The sequence below is a fragment of the Gallus gallus genome, assembly GCF_016699485.2.
Source record: "Gallus gallus isolate bGalGal1 chromosome 16 unlocalized genomic scaffold, bGalGal1.mat.broiler.GRCg7b 16_unloc2, whole genome shotgun sequence".
Lineage (NCBI taxonomy): Eukaryota > Metazoa > Chordata > Aves > Galliformes > Phasianidae > Gallus > Gallus gallus.
This window is the reverse complement of record NW_024095939.1, coordinates 146,058-165,540: the sequence shown is the minus strand read 5'-3', so window position 1 is coordinate 165,540 and position 19,483 is coordinate 146,058. Positions and strand designations below refer to the sequence as shown.

Below are 19,483 nucleotides of genomic sequence, written 5' to 3'. Positions count from 1 at the left end.
CTGTTGGTTGTTGTTGGGGTGTTGGTGGGTTGTTGGGGTGTTGTTGGGGTGTTGTGGGTTGTTGGGGTGTTGTTGGGTTGTTGTTGGGTGTTGGTGGTGGTGGTTGGGTTGTTGGGTGTTGTTGGGTGCTGTTGGGTGTCGGTGGGTTGTTGGGTGTCGGGTTGTTGTGGGTTGCTGTTGGGTGTTGTTGGGGTGTTGGTGGGTTGTTGGGGTGCTGTTGGGGTGTTGTGTTGTGGGGTGTTGTTGGGTATTGGTGTTGGTGGGGTGTTATTGGGTGTTGGTGGGTTGTTGGGGTGTCGGTGGGTTGTTGGGTGTTGAGTGTCGGGTTGTTGTGGGTTGCTGTTGGTTGTTGTTGGGGTGTTGGTGGGTTGTTGGGTGTTAATGGGTGTTTTAGGGTGTTGTTGGGTTGTTGTTGGGGTGTTGTTGGGGTGTTGTGGGTTGTTGGGTGTTGTTGGGTGTTATTGGGTGCTGTTGGGTGTCGGTGGGTTGTTGGGTGTTGGGTTGTTGTGGGTTGCTGTTGGGTGTTGTTGGGGTGTTGGTGGGTTGTTGGGGTGCTGTTGGGGTGTTGTGTTGTGGGGTGTTGTTGGGTATTGGTGTTGGTGGGGTGTTATTGGGTGTTGGTGGGTTGTTGGGGTGTCGGTGGGTTGTGGGTTGTTGAGTGTCGGGTAGTTGTGGGTTGCTGTTGGTTGTTGTTGGGGTGTTGGTGGGTTGTTGGGGTGTTATTGGGTGTTGTTGGGGTGTTGTTGGGTTGTTGTTGGGGTGTTTTAGGGTGTTGTGGGTTGTTGGGGTGTTGTTGGGGTGTTTTAGGGTGTTGTTGGGTTGTTGTTGGGTGTTGGTGGTGGTGGTTGGGTTGTTGGGTGTTGTTGGGTGCTGTTGGGTGTCGGTGGGTTGTTGGGTGTCGGGTTGTGGGTTGCTGTTGGGGTGTTGGTGGGTTGTTGGGGTGTTGTTGGGGTGTTGTTGGGTATTGGTGTTGGTGGGGTGTTATTGGGTGTTGGTGGGTTGTTGGGGTGTCGGTGGGTTGTGGGTTGTTGAGTGTCGGGTTGTTGTGGGTTGCTGTTGGTTGTTGTTGGGGTGTTGGTGGGTTGTTGGGGTGTTGTTGGGGTGTTGTGGGTTGTTGGGGTGTTGTTGGGTTGTTGTTGGGTGTTGGTGGTGGTGGTTGGGTTGTTGGGTGTTGTTGGGTGCTGTTGGGTGTCGGTGGGTTGTTGGGTGTCGGGTTGTTGTGGGTTGCTGTTGGGGTGTCGTGGGGTGTTGTTGGGGTGTTGTTGTGGGGTATTGTTGGGTTGCTGTTGGGTGTCGGTGGGTTGTGAGTTGTTGGATGTTGGGTTGATGTTGGGTTGTTATTGGGTTGTTGGGTGTTAGCGGGTGTTATTGGGGGTTGTTGGGTGTTGTTGGGTTGTTGAGTTGTTGTTGGTTGTTGTTGGGTTGTTGGTGGGGTGTTGTGGGGTGTTGTGCGGTGTTGCTGGGTTGCTGTTGGGGTGTTGTTGGGGTGTTGTGGGGTGTTGTTGGGTGTTATTGGGTGTTGGGGGGTTGTTGGGTTGCAGTTGGGCTGTTGTGGGTTGTTGGGGTGTTGTTGTGGGGTGTTGTTGGGTTGTTGGGTATTATTGGGTGTTGTTGGGTTGTTGTTGGGGTGTTGTTGTTGGGTGTTGTGGGGTGTTGTTGAGTTGCTGTTGGGTGTTGGTGGGTTGTTGGGGTGTTATTGGGTGTTGTTGGGTTGTTATTGAGTTGCTGTTGGGTGTTGTTGGGGTGTTATTGGGTTGTGGGGCAGTGTGGGGTGTTGTGGGGTATTTTAGGGTGTTGTTGCCGGGTGTGAAGTGCTGTGTCCCCCCAGGACTATTCGGTGGAGGGGATGAGCGACTCCCTGCTGACCTTCCTGCAGCACCTGAGGGAGTTCGGGTTGGTGTTCCAGAGGAAGGTGGGCGTCTGGGGGCAGCGGGGGGGGGCGCTGTGGGGCGCAGGGGGATGGGGGGGGGGGGGGGGGGCGTAGGGGGGTCGTGATGGGGTGGAGGTGTGGGGACATCATAGGGATGTGGGGACATTGGGACAAGGGGGGCGTCATGGGGTTGTGTGGGGACATCATGGGGGCATTGTGGGGTCAAGGGGACTTCATGGGGACATTGTGGGGTCATGGTGGGGTCAAGGGGACGTCATTGGGACGTCATGGAGATATGGGGTCATTGTGGGGTCAAGGGGATGTCGTGGGGACATCATGGGGACATCGTGGGGTCATTGTGGGGTCAAGGGGACTTCATGGGGACATTGTGGGGTCATTGTGGGGTCAAGGGGACGTCATTGGGACGTCATGGAGATATGGGGTCATTGTGGGGTCAAGGGGATGTCGTGGGGACATCATGGGGACATGGTGGGGTCATTGTGGGGTCAAGGGGACTTCATGGGGACGTCATGGGGACATTGTGGGGTCATTGTGGGGTCAAGGGGACATCGTTGGGACATCGTAGAGATGTGGGGACATTGTGGGGTCAAGGGGACATCATAGAGACATCATGGACAGGTGGGGACATCATGGGGACATCATGGGGTCAAGGGAACATCATGGGGACATCGTGGGGTCATTGTGGGATCAAGGGGACTTCATGGGGACGTCATGGGGACATCGTGGAGACATCGTGGGGTCAAGGGGACATCATGGGGACATCATAGAGATGTGGGGACATTGTGGGGTCAAGGGGACATCATGGAGACATCATGGGGACGTTGTGGGGTCATTGTGGGGTCAAGGGGACGTCATGGGGACATTGTGGGGATATTGTGGGCTCAAGGGGACATCATGGGGACATCATGGGGATGTGGGGTCATTGTGGGGTCATTGTGGGGTCAAGGGAACATCATGGGGACATTGTAGGGTCAAGGGGACATCATGGGGACATTGTGGGGTCATTGTGGGGTCAAGGGGACATCGTGGGGACATCATGGGGATGTGGGGTCATTGTGGGGTCAAGGGGACGTCATGGGGGCATTGTGGGGATATTGTGGGCTCAAGGGGACGTCATGGGGACATCATGGGGACGTTGTGGGGTCATTGTGGGGTCAAGGGGACGTCATGGGGGCATCATGGGGACATTGTGGGCTCAAGGGGACATCATGGGGACATCATGGGGATGTGGGGTCATTGTGGGGTCATTGTGGGGTCAAGGGAACATCATGGGGACATTGTGGGGTCAAGGGAACATCATGGGGTCAAGGGAACGTCATGGGGACATTGTGGGGTCATTGTGGGGTCAAGGGGACATCATGGGGACATCATGGGGACGTTGTGGGGTCATTGTGGGGTCAAGGGGACATCATGGAGACATCATGGGGACATTGTGGGGTCATTGTGGGGTCAAGGGGACATCGTTGGGACATCGTAGAGATGTGGGGACATTGTGGGGTCAAGGGGACATCATAGAGACATCATGGACAGGTGGGGACATCATGGGGACATCATGGGGTCAAGGGAACATCATGGGGACATTGTGGGGTCATTGTGGGGTCAAGGGGACATCGTGGGGTCATTGTGGGATCAAGGGGACTTCATGGGGACGTCATGGGGACATCATAGAGATGTGGGGACGTTGTGGGGTCAAGGGGACATCATGGAGACATCATGGGGACATTGTGGGGTCATTGTGGGGTCAAGGGGACGTCATGGGGGCATTGTGGGGACATTGTGGGGTCAAGGGGACATCGTGGGGTCATTGTGGGGTCAAGGGGACTTCATGGGGACGTCATGGGGACGTTGTGGGGATATTGTGGGGTCAAGGGGACATCATGGGGACATTGTGGGGACATTGTGGGCTCAAGGGGACGTCATGGGGACATCATGGGGACATTGTGGGCTCAAGGGGATGTCATGGGGACTTCATGTGGACATTGTGGGGTCATTGTGGGGTCAAGGGGATGTCATGGGGACATTGTGGGGACATGGTGGGGTCATGGGGACATCATGGGGACATTGTGGGGTCATTGTGGGGTCAAGGGGATGTCATGGGGGCATCATGGGGACATTGTGGGCTCAAGGGGACATCATGGGGACATCATGGAGATGTGGGGACATTGTGGGGTCAAGGGGACATCGTGGGGACATCATGGGGACATTGTGGGGTCATTGTGGGGTCAAGGGGACGTCATGGGGGCATTGTGGGGTCATTGTGGGGTCAAGGGGATGTCATGGGGTCATTGTGGGGACATGGTGGGGTCATGGGGACATCATGGGGACGTTGTGGGGTCATTGTGGGGTCAAGGGGATGTCATGGGGGCATTGTGGGGTCATTGTGGGGTCAAGGGGACGTCATGGGGACATCATGGGGACATTGTGGGCTCAAGGGGACGTCATGGGGACATCATGGGGACGTTGTGGGGTCATTGTGGGGTCAAGGGGATGTCATGGGGACTTCATGTGGACATCGTGGGGTCAAGGGGACATCATGAGGACATCATGGGGACATTGTGGGGTAAAGGGGACGTCATGGGGACATTGTGGGGATATTGTGGGGTCAAGGGGACATCGTGGGGTCATTGTGGGGTCAAGGGAACTTCATGGGGACGTCATGGGGACGTTGTGGGGATATTGTGGGGTCAAGGGGACATCGTGGGGACATTGTGGGCTCAAGGGGACGTCATGGGGACATCATGGGGACGTTGTGGGGTCATTGTGGGGTCAAGGGGACGTCATGGGGGCATCATGGGGACATTGTGGGCTCAAGGGGACATCATGGGGACATCATGGAGATGTGGGGACATTGTGGGGTCATTGTGGGGTCAAGGGGACATCATGGGGACATTGTAGGGTCAAGGGGACATCATGGGGACATCATGGGGATGTGGGGTCATTGTGGGGTCATTGTGGGGTCAAGGGAACATCATGGGGACATTGTAGGGTCAAGGGGACATCATGGGGACATTGTGGGGTCATTGTGGGGTCAAGGGGACGTCATGGGGGCATCATGGGGACATTGTGGGGTCAAGGGGACGTCATGGGGACATCGTGGGCTCAAGGGGACGCCGTGGGGATATCACGGAGATATGGGGGCGTTATGGGGACGTGGGACCTGGGGACCCATCTCGGCCCCACAGCGCAGGTCCCGCCGCTTCTACCCCACGCGATTGGCCATCGCTTTGGCCTCGGGGACATCGGGGACACCACCGGAGCCCGACACCCGCGGCTTCATCGTGGTGGAGACCAACTACCGCATCTACGCCTACACCGGTGGGTGGCACGGCCGGGGGTCCCCGTGGGGTCCCCATGTCCCCATGGTGTCCCCATTGCCCCATTGCCCCATGTCTCATGTCCCCGTGGTGTCCCCATATCCCCATGGTGTCCCCATGTCCCCATTCCTCATGTCTCATGTCCCTATGGTGTCCCCGTGGTGTCCCCATATCCCCATGGCGTCCCCATTGCCCCATTGCCCCATGTCTCATGTCCCCGTGGTGTCCCCGTGGTGTCCCCGTATCCCCGTGGTGTCCCCGTATCCCCATGGTGTCCCCATGGTGTCCCCATGTCCCCGTGGTGTCCCCATATCCCCATGGTGTCCCCATGTCCCCATTTCTCATGTCTCATGTCCCTATGGTGTCCCCATGGTGTCCCCATGGTGTCCCCATGTCCCCATTGCCCCATGTCTCTATGGTGTCCCCATGGTGTCCCCATATCCCCATGGTGTCCCCATGTCCCCATTCCCTGTGTTTCACGTCCCCATTCCCCGTGTCTCATGTCCCTATGGTGTCCCCGTGGTGTCCCCATATCCCCATGGTGTCCCCATATCCCCATTCCCCGTGTCTCATGTCCCTATGGTGTCCCCATGTCCCCATGGTGTCCCCATATCCCCATGGTGTCCCCATGTCCCCATTGCCCCATGTCTCATGTCCCCATGGTGTCCATATGGTGTCCCCATGGTGTCCCCATGGTGTCCCCATGTCCCCACTGCCCCATGTCTCATGTCCCCATGGTGTCCCCATGGTGTCCCCATATCCCCATGGTGTCCCCATGTCCCCATTCCCCGGGTCTCATGTCCCCATGATGTCTCCATGGTGTCCCCATTCCCCATGTCTCATGTCCCCATGATGTCCCCATGATGTCCCCATGGTGTCCCCATGTCCCCATTCCCCGTGTCTCATGTCCCTATGATGTCCCCATTCCCCGTGTCTCGTGTCCCCGTGGTGTCCCCATGGTGTCCCCATATCCCCATGGTGTCCCCATGTCCCCATTCCCCGTGTCTCATGTCCCCGTGGTGTCCCCATGGTGTCCCCATATCCCCATGGTGTCCCCATGGTGTCCCCATGTCCCCATTCCCCGGGTCTCATGTCCCCATGGTGTCCCCATGGTGTCCCCATGGTGTCCCCATGACCCCATTGCCCCATGTCTCATGTCCCCATGATGTCCCCATGATGTCCCCATGGTGTCCCCATGTCCCCATCGCCCCATGTCTCACGCCCCCATGGTGTCCCCATGTCCCCATCGCCCCATGTCTCATGTCCCCATGATGTCCCCATGATGTCCCCATGGTGTCCCCATGGTGTCCCCATGTCCCCATCGCCCCATGTCTCACGCCCCCATGGTGTCCCCATCATGTCCCCCTGCACGCGACGTCCCCATATCCCCACATCCATGAGATGTCCCCGCAACGTCCCCCTGTCCCTCAGCCCCCCCCATTCCCCCCATCCCCCCCACGTCCCCACGCTGTCCCCACGCTGTCCCCACGTCGTCCCCAGACTCGGAGCTGCAGATCGCTCTCATCGCTCTCTTCTCGGAGCTGCTGTACCGTTTCCCCAACCTGGTGGTGGCCCAGGTGACACGGGACAGCGTGCAGGCGGCCATCGCCAACGGGATCACTGCTGACCAGGTGGGGACATTGGGGACGTGGGGGACAGCGGGGGGCCCGGAGCGCTCAGACGGGTGGAAGCGGGGCTGGGGGTTCCCTATGGGGTGAGCCATGGGGTGTTGGGGTGTCCTGTGGGGTGTTGGGGTGCTCTATTGGGTGTTGGGGTGCTCTATGGGGTGTTGGGGTGCCCTATGGGGTAAGCCATGGGGTGTTGGGGTGCCCTATGGGGTGTTGGGGTGCCCTATGGGGTAAGCCATGGGGTGTCGGGGTGCCCTATGGGGTGTTGGAGTGCCCTATGGGGCGTTGGAGTGCCCTACGAGGTGAGCCATGGGGTGTTGGGGTACCCTATGGGGCAGCGGGGGGTCCTATGGGGTAAGCCATGGGGTGTCAGGATGCCCTATGGGGTGTTGGGGTACCCTATGGGGTGCCCTATGGGGTGTCGGGGTGCCCTATGGGGTGTTGGGGTGCCCTATGGGGTGACCTATGGGTTGTCGGGGTGCCCTATGGGGTGTTGGGGTACCCTATTGGGTGCTGGAGTGCCCTATGGGGTGAGCCATGGGGTGTTGGGGTACCCTATGGGGCGTTGGGGTGCCCTACGAGGTGAGCCATGGGGTGTTGGGGTACCCTATGGGGCGTTGGGGTGCCCTACGAGGTGAGCCATGGGGTGTCGGGGTGTCCTGTGGGGTGTTGGGGTGCTCTATTGGGTGTTGGGGTGCTCTATGGGGTGAGCCATGGGGTGTCGGGGTGCCCTATGGGGTGTTGGGGTGCTCTATTGGGTGTTGGGGTGCCCTATGGGGTGAGCCATGGGGTGTTGGGGTACCCTATGGGGTGCCCTATGGGGTGTTGGGGTATCCTATGGGGTGAGCCATGGGGTGTCGGGGTACCCTATGGGGCGTTGGGGTGCCCTACGAGGTGAGCCATGGGGTGTTGGAGTGCCCTATGGGGTGAGCCATGGGGTGTCGGGGTGCCCTATGGGGTGTTGGGGTGCTCTATTGGGTGTTGGGGTGCCCTATGGGGTGCCCTATGGGGTGTTGGAGTGCCTTATGGGGTGAGCCATGGGGTGTTGGGGTGTCCTGTGGGGTGTTGGGGTGCTCTATTGGGTGTTGGGGGTGCCCTATGGGGTGAGCCATGGGGTGTTGGGGTGCCCTATGGGGTGAGCCATGGGGTGTTGGGGTGTCCTATGGGGTGTTGGGGTGCTCTATTGGGTGTTGGGGTGCCCTATGGGGTGAGCCATGGGGTGTTGGGGTACCCTATGGGGTGAGCCATGGGGTGTCGGGGTGTCCTGTGGGGTGTTGGAATGCCCTATGGGGTGCCCTATGGGGTGTTGGGGTGCCCTATGGGGTGAGCCATGGGGTGTTGGGGTATCCTATGGGGTGAGCCATGGGGTGTCAGGGTACGCTATGGGGCGTTGGGGTGCCCTACGAGGTGAGCCATGGGGTGTTGGAGTGCCCTATGGGGTGAGCCATGGGGTGTTGGGGTACCCTATGGGGTGTTGGGGTGCTCTATTGGGTGTTGGGGTGCTCTATGGGGTGAGCCATGGGGTGTCGGGGTACCCTATGGGGCGTTGGGGTGCCCTACGAGGTGAGCCATGGGGTGTTGGGGTGCCCTATGGGGTGAGCCATGGGGTGTCGGGGTGTCCTGCGGGGTGTTGGAGTGCCCTATGGGGTGAGCCATGGGGTGTTGGGGTATCCTATGGGGTGAGCCATGGGGTGTCGGGGTACCCTATGGGGTGTCGGGGTGCTCTATTGGGTGTTTGGGTGTCCTATGGGGTGTTGGAGTGCCCTATGGGGTGAGCCATGGGGTGTTGGGGTACCCTATGGGGTGTTGGGGTACCCTATTGGGTGCTGGAGTGCCCTATGGGGTGAGCCATGGGGTGTTGGGGTACCCTATGGGGTGAGCCATGGGGTGTCGGGGTGTCCTGTGGGGTGTTGAGGTGCTCTATTGGGTGTTGGGGTGCCCTATGGGGTGCCCTATGGGGTGTTGGGGTGCCCTATGGGGTGAGCCATGGGGTGTTGGGGTGTCCTGTGGGGTGTTGGGGTGCTCTATTGGGTGTTGGGGTGCCCTATGGGGTGCCCTATGGGGTGTTGGGGTGCCCTATGGGGTGAGCCATGGGGTGTTGGGGTATCCTATGGGGTGAGCCATGGGGTGTTGGGGTACCCTATGGGGTGAGCCATGGGGTGTTGGGGTGCCCTATGGGGTGTTGGGGTACCCTATTGGGTGCTGGAGTGCCCTATGGGGTGAGCCATGGGGTGTCGGGGTGTCCTGTGGGGTGAGTGCCCTATGGGGTAAGCCATGGGGTGTTGGGGTGCCTTATGAGGTGAGCCATGGGGTGTCGGGGTGTCCTGTGGGGTGTTGGGGTGCTCTATTGGGTGTTGGGGTGCCCTATGGGGTGCCCTATGGGGTGTTGGGGTGCCCTATGGGGTGAGCCATGGGGTGTCGGGGTGCCCTATGGGGTGTTGGGGTGCTCTATTGGGTGTTGGGGTGCCCTATGGGGTGAGCCATGGGGTGTCGGGGTGTCCTGTGGGGTGTTGGAGTGCCCTATGGGGTGAGCCATGGGGTGTCGGGGTGCCCTATGGGGTGTCGGGGTGCTCTATTGGGTGTTGGGGTGCCCTATGGGGTGAGCCATGGGGTGTTGGGGTACCCTATGGGGTGAGCCATGGGGTGTTGGGGTGTCCTATGGGGTGTTGGGGTGCTCTATTGGGTGTTGGGGTGCCCTATGGGGTGCCCTATGGGGTGTTGGAGTGCCTTATGGGGTGAGCCATGGGGTGTTGGGGTGTCCTGTGGGGTGCTGGGGTGCTCTATTGGGTGTTGGGGTGCCCTATGGGGTGAGCCATGGGGTGTCGGGGTGTCCTATGGGGTGTTGGGGTGCCCTATGAGGTGAGCCATGGGGTGTTGGGGTGTCCTGTGGGGTGTTGGAGTGCCCTATGGGGTGCCCTATGGGGTGTCGGGGTGCTCTATTGGGTGTTGGGGTGCCCTATGGGGTGTTGGGGTACCCTATTGGGTGCTGGAGTGCCCTATGGGGTGAGCCATGGGGTGTCGGGGTGTCCTGTGGGGTGAGTGCCCTATGGGGTAAGCCATGGGGTGTTGGGGTGCCCTATGAGGTGAGCCATGGGGTGTCGGGGTGCCCTATGGGGTGTTGGGGTGCTCTATTGGGTGTTGGGGTGCCCTATGGGGTGAGCCATGGGGTGTTGGGGTGCCCTATGGGGTGAGCCATGGGGTGTCGGGGTACCCTATGGGGCGTTGGGGTGCCCTATGGGGTGAGCCATGGGGTGTTGGAGTGCCCTATGGGGTGAGCCATGGGGTGTCGGGGTGCCCTATGGGGCGTTGGGGTGCCCTATGGGGTGAGCCATGGGGTGTTGGGGTACCCTATGGGGTGTTGGGGTGCCCTATGGGGTATTGGGGTGCCCTATGGGGTATTGGAGTGCCCTATGGGGTGAGCCATGGGGTGTCGGGGTGTCCTGTGGGGTGCTGGGGTGCTCTATTGGGTGTTGGGGTGCCCTATGGGGTGAGCCATGGGGTGTCGGGGTGTCCTATGGGGTGTTGGGGTGCCCTATGAGGTGAGCCATGGGGTGTTGGGGTGTCCTGTGGGGTGTTGGAGTGCCCTATGGGGTGCCCTATGGGGTGTCGGGGTGCTCTATTGGGTGTTGGGGTGCCCTATGGGGTGTTGGGGTACCCTATTGGGTGCTGGAGTGCCCTATGGGGTGAGCCATGGGGTGTCGGGGTGTCCTGTGGGGTGAGTGCCCTATGGGGTAAGCTATGGGGTGTTGGGGTGCCCTATGAGGTGAGCCATGGGGTGTCGGGGTGCCCTATGGGGTGTTGGGGTGCTCTATTGGGTGTTGGGGTGCCCTATGGGGTGAGCCATGGGGTGTTGGGGTGCCCTATGGGGTGAGCCATGGGGTGTCGGGGTACCCTATGGGGCGTTGGGGTGCCCTATGGGGTGAGCCATGGGGTGTTGGAGTGCCCTATGGGGTGAGCCATGGGGTGTCGGGGTGCCCTATGGGGTGTTGGGGTGCTCTATTGGGTGTTGGGGTGCCCTATGGGGTGAGCCATGGGGTGTTGGGGTGTCCTATAGGGTGTTGGGGTGCCCTATGAGGTGAGCCATGGGGTGTTGGGGTGTCCTGTGGGGTGTTGGAGTGCCCCGTAGGGTGTTGGGTTGAGCTATGGGGTATTGGGGTGACCCGTGGGGTATTGGGGTGCCCTATGGGATATCGGGGTGCCCCATGGGGGTTCTGGTTGGCCTTATGGGGTATTGGGGTGACCCATGAGGTATTGGGGTGACCCGTGGGGTATTGGGGTGCCCTATGGGGTATCGGGGTGCCCCATGGGGGTTCTGGTTGGCCTTATGGGCTATTGGGGTGACCGGTGGGGTATTGGGGTGACCCATGAGGTATTGGGGTGACCCGTGGGGTATTGGGGTGCCCTATGGGATATCGGGGTGCCCCATGGGGGTTCTGGTTGGCCTTATGGGGTATTGGAGTGCCCCATGGGGTATTGGGGTGCCCTATGGGATATCGGGGTGCCCCGTGGGGGTTCTGGTTGGCCTTATGGGGTATTGGGGTGACCGGTGGGGTATTGGGGTGACCCATGAGGTATTGGGGTGACCCGTGGGGTATTGGGGTGCCCTATGGGATATCGGGGTGCCCCATGGGGGTTCTGGTTGGCCTTATGGGGTATTGGGGTGGCCCATGAGGTATTGGGGTGACCCGTGGGGTATTGGGGTGCCCTATGGGGTATCGGGGTGCCCCATGGGGGTTCTGGTTGGCCTTATGGGCTATTGGGGTGACCGGTGGGGTATTGGGGTGACCCATGAGGTATTGGGGTGACCCGTGGGGTATTGGGGTGCCCTATGGGATATCGGGGTGCCCCATGGGGGTTCTGGTTGGCCTTATGGGGTATTGGGGTGACCCGTGGGGTATCGGGGTGCCCCATGGGGGTTCTGGTTGGCATTATGGGGTATTGGGGTGACCCGTGGGGTATCGGGGTGCCCCATGGGGGTTCTGGTTGGCATTATGGGGTATTGGGGTGACCGGTGGGGTATTGGGGTGACCCATGAGGTATTGGGGTGACCCATGAGGTATTGGGGTCCCCCATTAACACCCCCCCCCCCCCCCCCACTTTAGATCATCCACTTCCTGCGCACGCGGGCGCACCCCATCATGGCCAAGCAGGTGAGCATCCATTTGGGGGGGGGGGGGGGAAGAGGGTCTTGGGGGGGGTGACCCCAAAATAAAGGGGGGGGGGGGGGGGCCATGGGACCCCTCCCCACACTGTGCCCCCCCCCACTTCCCCCCCAAACCCCACAGAGCCCGGTGCTGCCCCCCACCATCACCGATCAGATCCGCCTCTGGGAGTTGGAGAGGGACCGCCTGCGCTTCTCCGAGGGTGAGGAGTCGGGGGGGGGGGGGGGGGGGACGACAAAGGGGGCCCCAAAAAGGGGGGTGGGGGTGTCCCCAAGGGTTGGTGGCCTCTATGGGGACGTCCCCAAGGGTTGGTGGCATCATTGGGGCCATCACTGGGGCCACCTCCATGGGTTGATGTCCCCAAGGGATGTCCCCATGGGCCGATGCCATCATTGGGGTCACCTCCATGGGTTGATGTCCCCAAGGGTTGATGGCATCATTGGGGTCACCTCCATGCGTTGATGTCCCCAAGGGTTGGTGGCATCATTGGGGTCACCTCCATGGGTCGATGCCATCATTGGGGTCATCTCTATGGGTCGATATCATGATTGGGGTCATCTCTATGGGTCAGTGCCATCATTGGGGTCACCTCCATGGGTCGATGCCATCATTGGGGTCACCTCCATGGGTTGATGTCCCCAAGGGACGTCCCCAGGGGTTGGTGGCATCATTGGGGTCACCTCTATGGGTTGATGTCCCCAAGGGTTGATGGCATCATTGGGGTCACCTCCATGGGTTGGTGGCATCATTGGGGTCACTTCTATGGGTTGATGTCCCCAAGGGACGTCCCCAAGGGTCGATGGCATCATTGGGGTCATCTCTATGGGTCGATACCATCATTGGGGTCACCTCCATGGGTTGATGTCCCCAAGGGTTGATGGCATCATTGGGGTCACCTCCATGGGTTGATGTCCCCAAGGGTCGATGGCATCATTGGGGTCATCTCTATGGGCCGATGCCATCATTGGGGTCACCTCCATAGGTTGATGTCCCCAAGGGATGTCCCCATGGGCCGATGCCATCATTGGGGTCACCACCATGGGTTGGTGGCATCATTGGGGTCACCTCTGTGGGTTGATGTCCCCAAGGGTTGATGGCATCATTGGGGTCACCTCCATGGGTCGATGCCATCATTGGGGTCACCTCCATGGGTCAATGCCATCATTGGGGTCACCTCCATGGGTTGGGGGTCACCTCCATAGGTTGATGTCCCCAAGGGATGTCCCAATGTGTTGGTGGCATCATTGGGGTCATCTCTATGGGTCGATGCCATCATTGGGGTCACCTCCATGGGTTGATGTCCCCAAGGGTCAATGCCATCATTGGGGTCACCTCTATGGGTCGGTGCCATCATTGGGGTCACCTCTATGGGTTGATGTCCCCACGGGTTGGTGGCATCATTGGGGTCACCTCCATGGGTTGGTGGCATCATTGGGGTCACCTCCATGGGTCGATGCCATCATTGGGGTCATCTCTATGGGTCGATATCATGATTGGGGTCATCTCTATGGGTCAGTGCCATCATTGGGGTCACCTCCATGGGTCGATGCCATCATTGGGGTCACCTCCATGGGTTGATGTCCCCAAGGGACGTCCCCAGGGGTTGGTGGCATCATTGGGGTCACCTCTATGGGTTGATGTCCCCAAGGGTTGATGGCATCATTGGGGTCACCTCCATGGGTTGGTGGCATCATTGGGGTCACTTCTATGGGTTGATGTCCCCAAGGGACGTCCCCAAGGGTCGATGGCATCATTGGGGTCATCTCTATGGGTCGATACCATCATTGGGGTCACCTCCATGGGTTGATGTCCCCAAGGGTTGATGGCATCATTGGGGTCACCTCCATGGGTTGATGTCCCCAAGGGTCGATGGCATCATTGGGGTCATCTCTATGGGCCGATGCCATCATTGGGGTCACCTCCATAGGTTGATGTCCCCAAGGGATGTCCCCATGGGCCGATGCCATCATTGGGGTCACCACCATGGGTTGGTGGCATCATTGGGGTCACCTCTGTGGGTTGATGTCCCCAAGGGTTGATGGCATCATTGGGGTCACCTCCATGGGTCGATGCCATCATTGGGGTCACCTCCATGGGTCAATGCCATCATTGGGGTCACCTCCATGGGTTGGGGGTCACCTCCATAGGTTGATGTCCCCAAGGGATGTCCCAATGTGTTGGTGGCATCATTGGGGTCATCTCTATGGGTCGATGCCATCATTGGGGTCACCTCCATGGGTTGATGTCCCCAAGGGTCAATGCCATCATTGGGGTCACCTCTATGGGTCGGTGCCATCATTGGGGTCACCTCTATGGGTTGATGTCCCCACGGGTTGGTGGCATCATTGGGGTCACCTCCATGGGTTGGTGGCATCATTGGGGTCACCTCCATGGGTCGATGCCATCATTGGGGTCATCTCTATGGGTCGATATCATGATTGGGGTCATCTCTATGGGTCGATGCCATCATTGGGGTCACCTCTATGCGTTGATGTCCCCAAGGGTTGGTGGCATCATTGGGGTCACCTCCATGGGTCGATGCCATCATTGGGGTCACCTCCATGGGTTGATGTCCCCAAGGGACGTCCCCAAAGGTTGGTGGCCTCTATGGGGCCATCACTGGGGCCACCTCCGTGGGTTGATGTCCCCAAGGGACGTCCCCAAGGGTTGGTGGCCTCTATGGGGACGTCCCCAAGGGTTGGTGGCATCATTGGGGCCATCACTGGGGCCACCTCCATAGGTTGATGTCCCCAAGGGATGTCCCCATGGGCCGATGCCATCATTGGGGTCACCTCCATGGGTCAGTGCCATCATTGGGGTCACCTCCATGGGTTGGTGGCATCATTGGGGTCACTTCTATGGGTTGATGTCCCCAAGGGACGTCCCCAAGGGTCGATGCTATCATTGGGGTCATCTCTATGGGTCGATGCCATCATTGGGGTCACCTCCATAGGTTGATGTCCCCAAGGGATGTCCCCATGTGTTGATGGCATCATTGGGGTCACCTCCATGGGTCGATGTCCCCAAGGGTTGATGGCATCATTGGGGTCACCTCCATGGGTCGATACCATCATTGGGGTCACTTCTATGGGTTGATGTCCCCAAGGGACGTCCCCAAGGGTCGATGCCATCATTGGGGTCATCTCTATGGGTCGATGCCATCATTGGGGTCACCTCTATGGGTTGATGTCCCCACGGGTTGGTGGCATCATTGGGGTCACCTCCATGGGCCGATGCCATCATTGGGGTCACCTCCATGGGTCGATGCCATCATTGGGGTCACCTCCATGGGTCGATGCCATCATTGGGGTCATCTCTATGGGGCAATGCCATCATTGGGGTCACCTCCATGGGTCGATGCCATCATTGGGGTCATCTCTATGGGTCGATATCATGATTGGGGTCATATCTATGGGTCGATGCCATCATTGGGGCCACCTCTATGCGTTGATGTCCCCAAGGGTTGGTGGCATCATTGGGGTCACCTCCATGGGTCGGTGCCATCATTGGGGTCATCTCTATGGGTCGATATCATGATTGGGGTCATCTCTATGGGTCAGTGCCATCATTGGGGTCATCTCTATGGGTCGATGCCATCATTGGGGTCATCTCTATGGGTCATTACCATCATTGGGGTCACTTCTATGGGTTGATGTCCCCAAGGGATGTCCCCAAGGATCGATGCCATCATTGGGGCCATCACTGGGGCCACCTCCATAGGTTGATGTCCCCAAGGGATGTCCCCAAGGGTCGGTGGCATCATTGGGGTCACCTCTATGGGTCGATGCCATCATTGGGGTCACCTCCATAGGTTGATGTCCCCAAGGGATGTCCCCATGGGCCGATGCCATCATTGGGGTCACCTCCATGGGTCAATACCATCATTGGGGTCACCTCCATGGGTTGATGTCCCCAAGGGACGTCCCCATGTGTTGATGGCATCATTGGGGTCACCTCCATGGGTCGATGCCATCATTGGGGTCACTTGGGGTCACCAATCCCATGGGTTGATGTCCCCAAGGGATGTACCCAAGGGTCAATGCCATCATTGGGGTCATCTCTATGGGTCGGTGCCATCATTGAGGTCACCTCTATGGGTTGATGTCCCCAAGAGTTGGTGGCATCATTGGGGTCACCTCCATGGGTCGATGCCATCATTGGAGTCACCTTCATGGGTCAATACCATCATTGGGGTCACTTCTATGGGTTGATGTCCCCAAGGGACGTCCCCATGTGTTGATGGCATCATTGGGGTCACCTCCATGGGTTGGTGGCATCATTGGGGTCACCTCTATGGGTTGATGTCCCCAAGGGTTGGTGGCATCATTGGGGTCACCTCCATGGGTCGATACCATCATTGGGGTCACCTCCATGGGTTGATGTCCCCAAGGGATGTCCCCATGTGTTGATGGCATCATTGGGGTCACCTCCATGGGTTGGTGGCATCATTGGGGTCACCTCCATGGATGTCCCCAAGGGTCAATGCCATCATTGGGGTCATCTCTATGGGTCGGTGCCATCATTGGGGTCACCTCCATGGGTTGATGTCCCCAAGGGTTGGTGGCATCATTGGGGTCACCTCCATGGGTCAATGCCATCATTGGGGTCACCTCCATGGGTTGATGTCTCCAAGGGTTGGTGGCATCATTGGGGTCACCTCCATGGGCCGATGCCATCATTGGGGTCACCTCCATGGGTTGATGTCCCCAAGGGACGTCCCCAAGGGTCGATGCCATCATTGGGGTCACCTCTATGGGTCGATGCCATCATTGGGGTCACCTCCATGGGTCAGTGCCATCATTGGGGTCACCTCCATGGGTTGATGTCCCCAAGGGTTGATGGCATCATTGGGGTCACCTCCATGGGTTGGTGGCATCATTGGGGTCACCTCTATGGGTTGATGTCCCCAAGGGACGTCCCCAAGGGTCGATGGCATCATTGGGGTCACCTCCATGGGTCAATGCCATCATTGGGGTCACCTCCATGGGTTGGTGGCATCACGGGGGTCACCTCTATGGGTTGATGTCCCCAAGGGTTGATGGCATCATTGGGGTCACCTCCATGGGTCGATACCATCATTGGGGTCACTTCTATGGGTTGATGTCCCCAAGGGTTGGTGGCATCATTGGGGTCACCTCCACGGGTCAATGCCATCATTGGGGTCACCTCCATGGGTTGATGTCCCCAAGGGACGTCCCCAAGGGTCGATGGCATCATTGGGGTCATCTCTATGGGTCGATACCATCATTGGGGTCACCTCCATGGGTTGATGTCCCCAAGGGACGTCCCCATGTGTTGATGGCATCATTGGGGTCACCTCCATGGGTCGATGCCATCACTGGGGTCACCTCCATGGGTTGATGTCCCCAAGGGTTGGTGGCATCATTGGGGTCACCTCCATGGGTTGATGTCCCCAAGGGATGTCCCCAAGGGTCGATGGCATCATTGGGGTCACCTCCATGGGTCGATGCCATCATTGGGGTCACCTCTATGGGTTGATGTCCCCAAGGGTTGGTGGCATCATTGGGGTCACCTCCATGGGTCGGTGCCATCATTGGGGTCACTTCTATGGATTGATGTACCCAAGGGATGTCCCCAAGGGTTGGTGGCATCATTGGGGTCACCTCCATGGGTTGATGTCCCCAAGGGACGTCCCCAAAGGTTGGTGGCCTCTATGGGGCCATCACTGGGGCCACCTCCGTGGGTTGATGTCCCCAAGGGATGTCCCCAAGGGTTGGTGGCATCATTGGGGTCACCTCCATGGGTCGGTGCCATCATTGGGGTCACTTCTATGGGTTGATGTCCCCAAGGGACGTCCCCAAGGGTCGATGCTATCATTGGGGTCATCTCTATGGGTCGATGCCATCATTGGGGTCACCTCCATGGGTCGATGCCATCATTGGGGTCATCTCTATGGGTTGATATCATGATTGGGGTCATCTCTATGGGTCAGTGCCATCATTGGGGTCATCTCTATGGGTCGATGCCATCATTGGGGTCACCTCTATGCGTTGATGTCCCCAAGGGTTGGTGGCATCATTGGGGTCACCTCCATGGGTCGGTGTCATCATTGGGGTCACCTCTATGGGTTGATGTCCCCAAGGGATGTCCCCAAAGGTTGGTGGCCTCTATGGGGCCATCACTGGGGCCACCTCCGTGGGTTGATGTCCCCAAGGGACGTCCCCAAGGGTCGATGCCATCATTGGGGTCACCTCCATGGGTCAATGCCATCATTGGGGTCACCTCCATGGGTTGATGTCCCCAAGGGACATCCCCAAGGGTTGGTGGCATCATTGGGGTCACCTCCATGGGGCAATGCCATCATTGGGGTCACCTCCATGGGTTGATGTCTCCAAGGGTTGATGGCATCATTGGGGTCACCTCCATGGGTTGGTGCCATCATTGGGGTCACTTCTATGGGTTGATGTCCCCAAGGGATGTCCCCAAGGGTCGATGCCATCATTGGGGTCACCTCCATGGGTTGATGTCCCCAAGGGATGTCCCCAAGGGTTGGTGGCATCATTGGGGTCACCTCCATGGGTTGGTGGCATCATTGGGGTCACCTCCATGGGTCAATGCCATCATTGGGGTCACCTCCAAGCCCTGATGGAGCCATCATTGGGGCCATCATCGGGGCCATCTCCAATCCTTGATGCCCCCATTGGGGCCACCTCCCCCCCAAACCTCATTGCCCCCCCCCATGAACCCCCCATAACCCCACATCCCCCCTTTTTCCAGGGGTGCTCTACAACCAATTCCTATCCCAGGTGGATTTCGAGGTGCTTCGGGACCACGCCAGGGCTTTGGGGGTGTTGGTGTTCGAGAACCCCACCAGGCGCCTCATGGTGGTCACCCCGGGGGGGCACCCCGATGTCAAACGCTTCTGGAAGCGACAGAAGCACAGCTCTTAGGGACCCCCCCTTCCCCCCCCCCCCCAACCCCATATCCCAAACCCCCTCCCAAAACACCCCCCCAACCCCATCCCTACGACGACCCCCCCCCCCTTTTTTTTATCTGTATATGAAATGTGGGGTTTTTTAAGCCGAATAATAGAATAAAAGAGGAGAATTTGGGGGGGGGCTCCGTCCTCGTTTTTCAACCGTAGAACCCCATTTCCCCCCCCCCACCCCCCAAAATAACCAATTTTACCCCAAAAGAACCCAATTTCCCCACAAATAACCCCATTTTCACCCAAAAGAACCCCATTTCCCCCCCAAATAACCCAATTTCCCCCCAAATAACCCAATTTCCCCCCCAAAATAACCAATTTTACCCCAAAAGAACCCAATTTCCCCACAAATAACCCCATTTTCACCCAAAAGAACCCAATTTCCCCACAAATAACCCCATTTTCACCCAAAAGAACCCATTTTACCCCAATTAACTCCATTATTCCCCCCAAAATAACCCATTATTTCCCCCCAAAATAACCCCATTTCCCCCAAAATAACCCCATTTCCCCCAAAATAACGCCATTTCCCCCCAAAT

General features: G+C 58.7%; 1 protein-coding gene across 1 annotated transcript in view; it reads left to right on the top strand.

The window, feature by feature from the left end:
* The window catches only part of GTF2H4 (general transcription factor IIH subunit 4), a 42,688-nt gene extending 23,620 nt beyond the window's left edge, over window positions 1-19,068 (top strand). Inside the window, 6 exon segments of the mRNA XM_040656653.2 lie at window positions 1,829-1,912; window positions 5,074-5,206; window positions 6,706-6,836; window positions 11,936-11,983; window positions 12,119-12,197; window positions 18,734-19,068. Of these exon segments, the coding sequence (XP_040512587.1) occupies window positions 1,829-1,912; window positions 5,074-5,206; window positions 6,706-6,836; window positions 11,936-11,983; window positions 12,119-12,197; window positions 18,734-18,906 (648 nt within the window). The 3' untranslated portion in view covers window positions 18,907-19,068.
* Window positions 19,069-19,483: the final 415 nt, after the last annotated feature.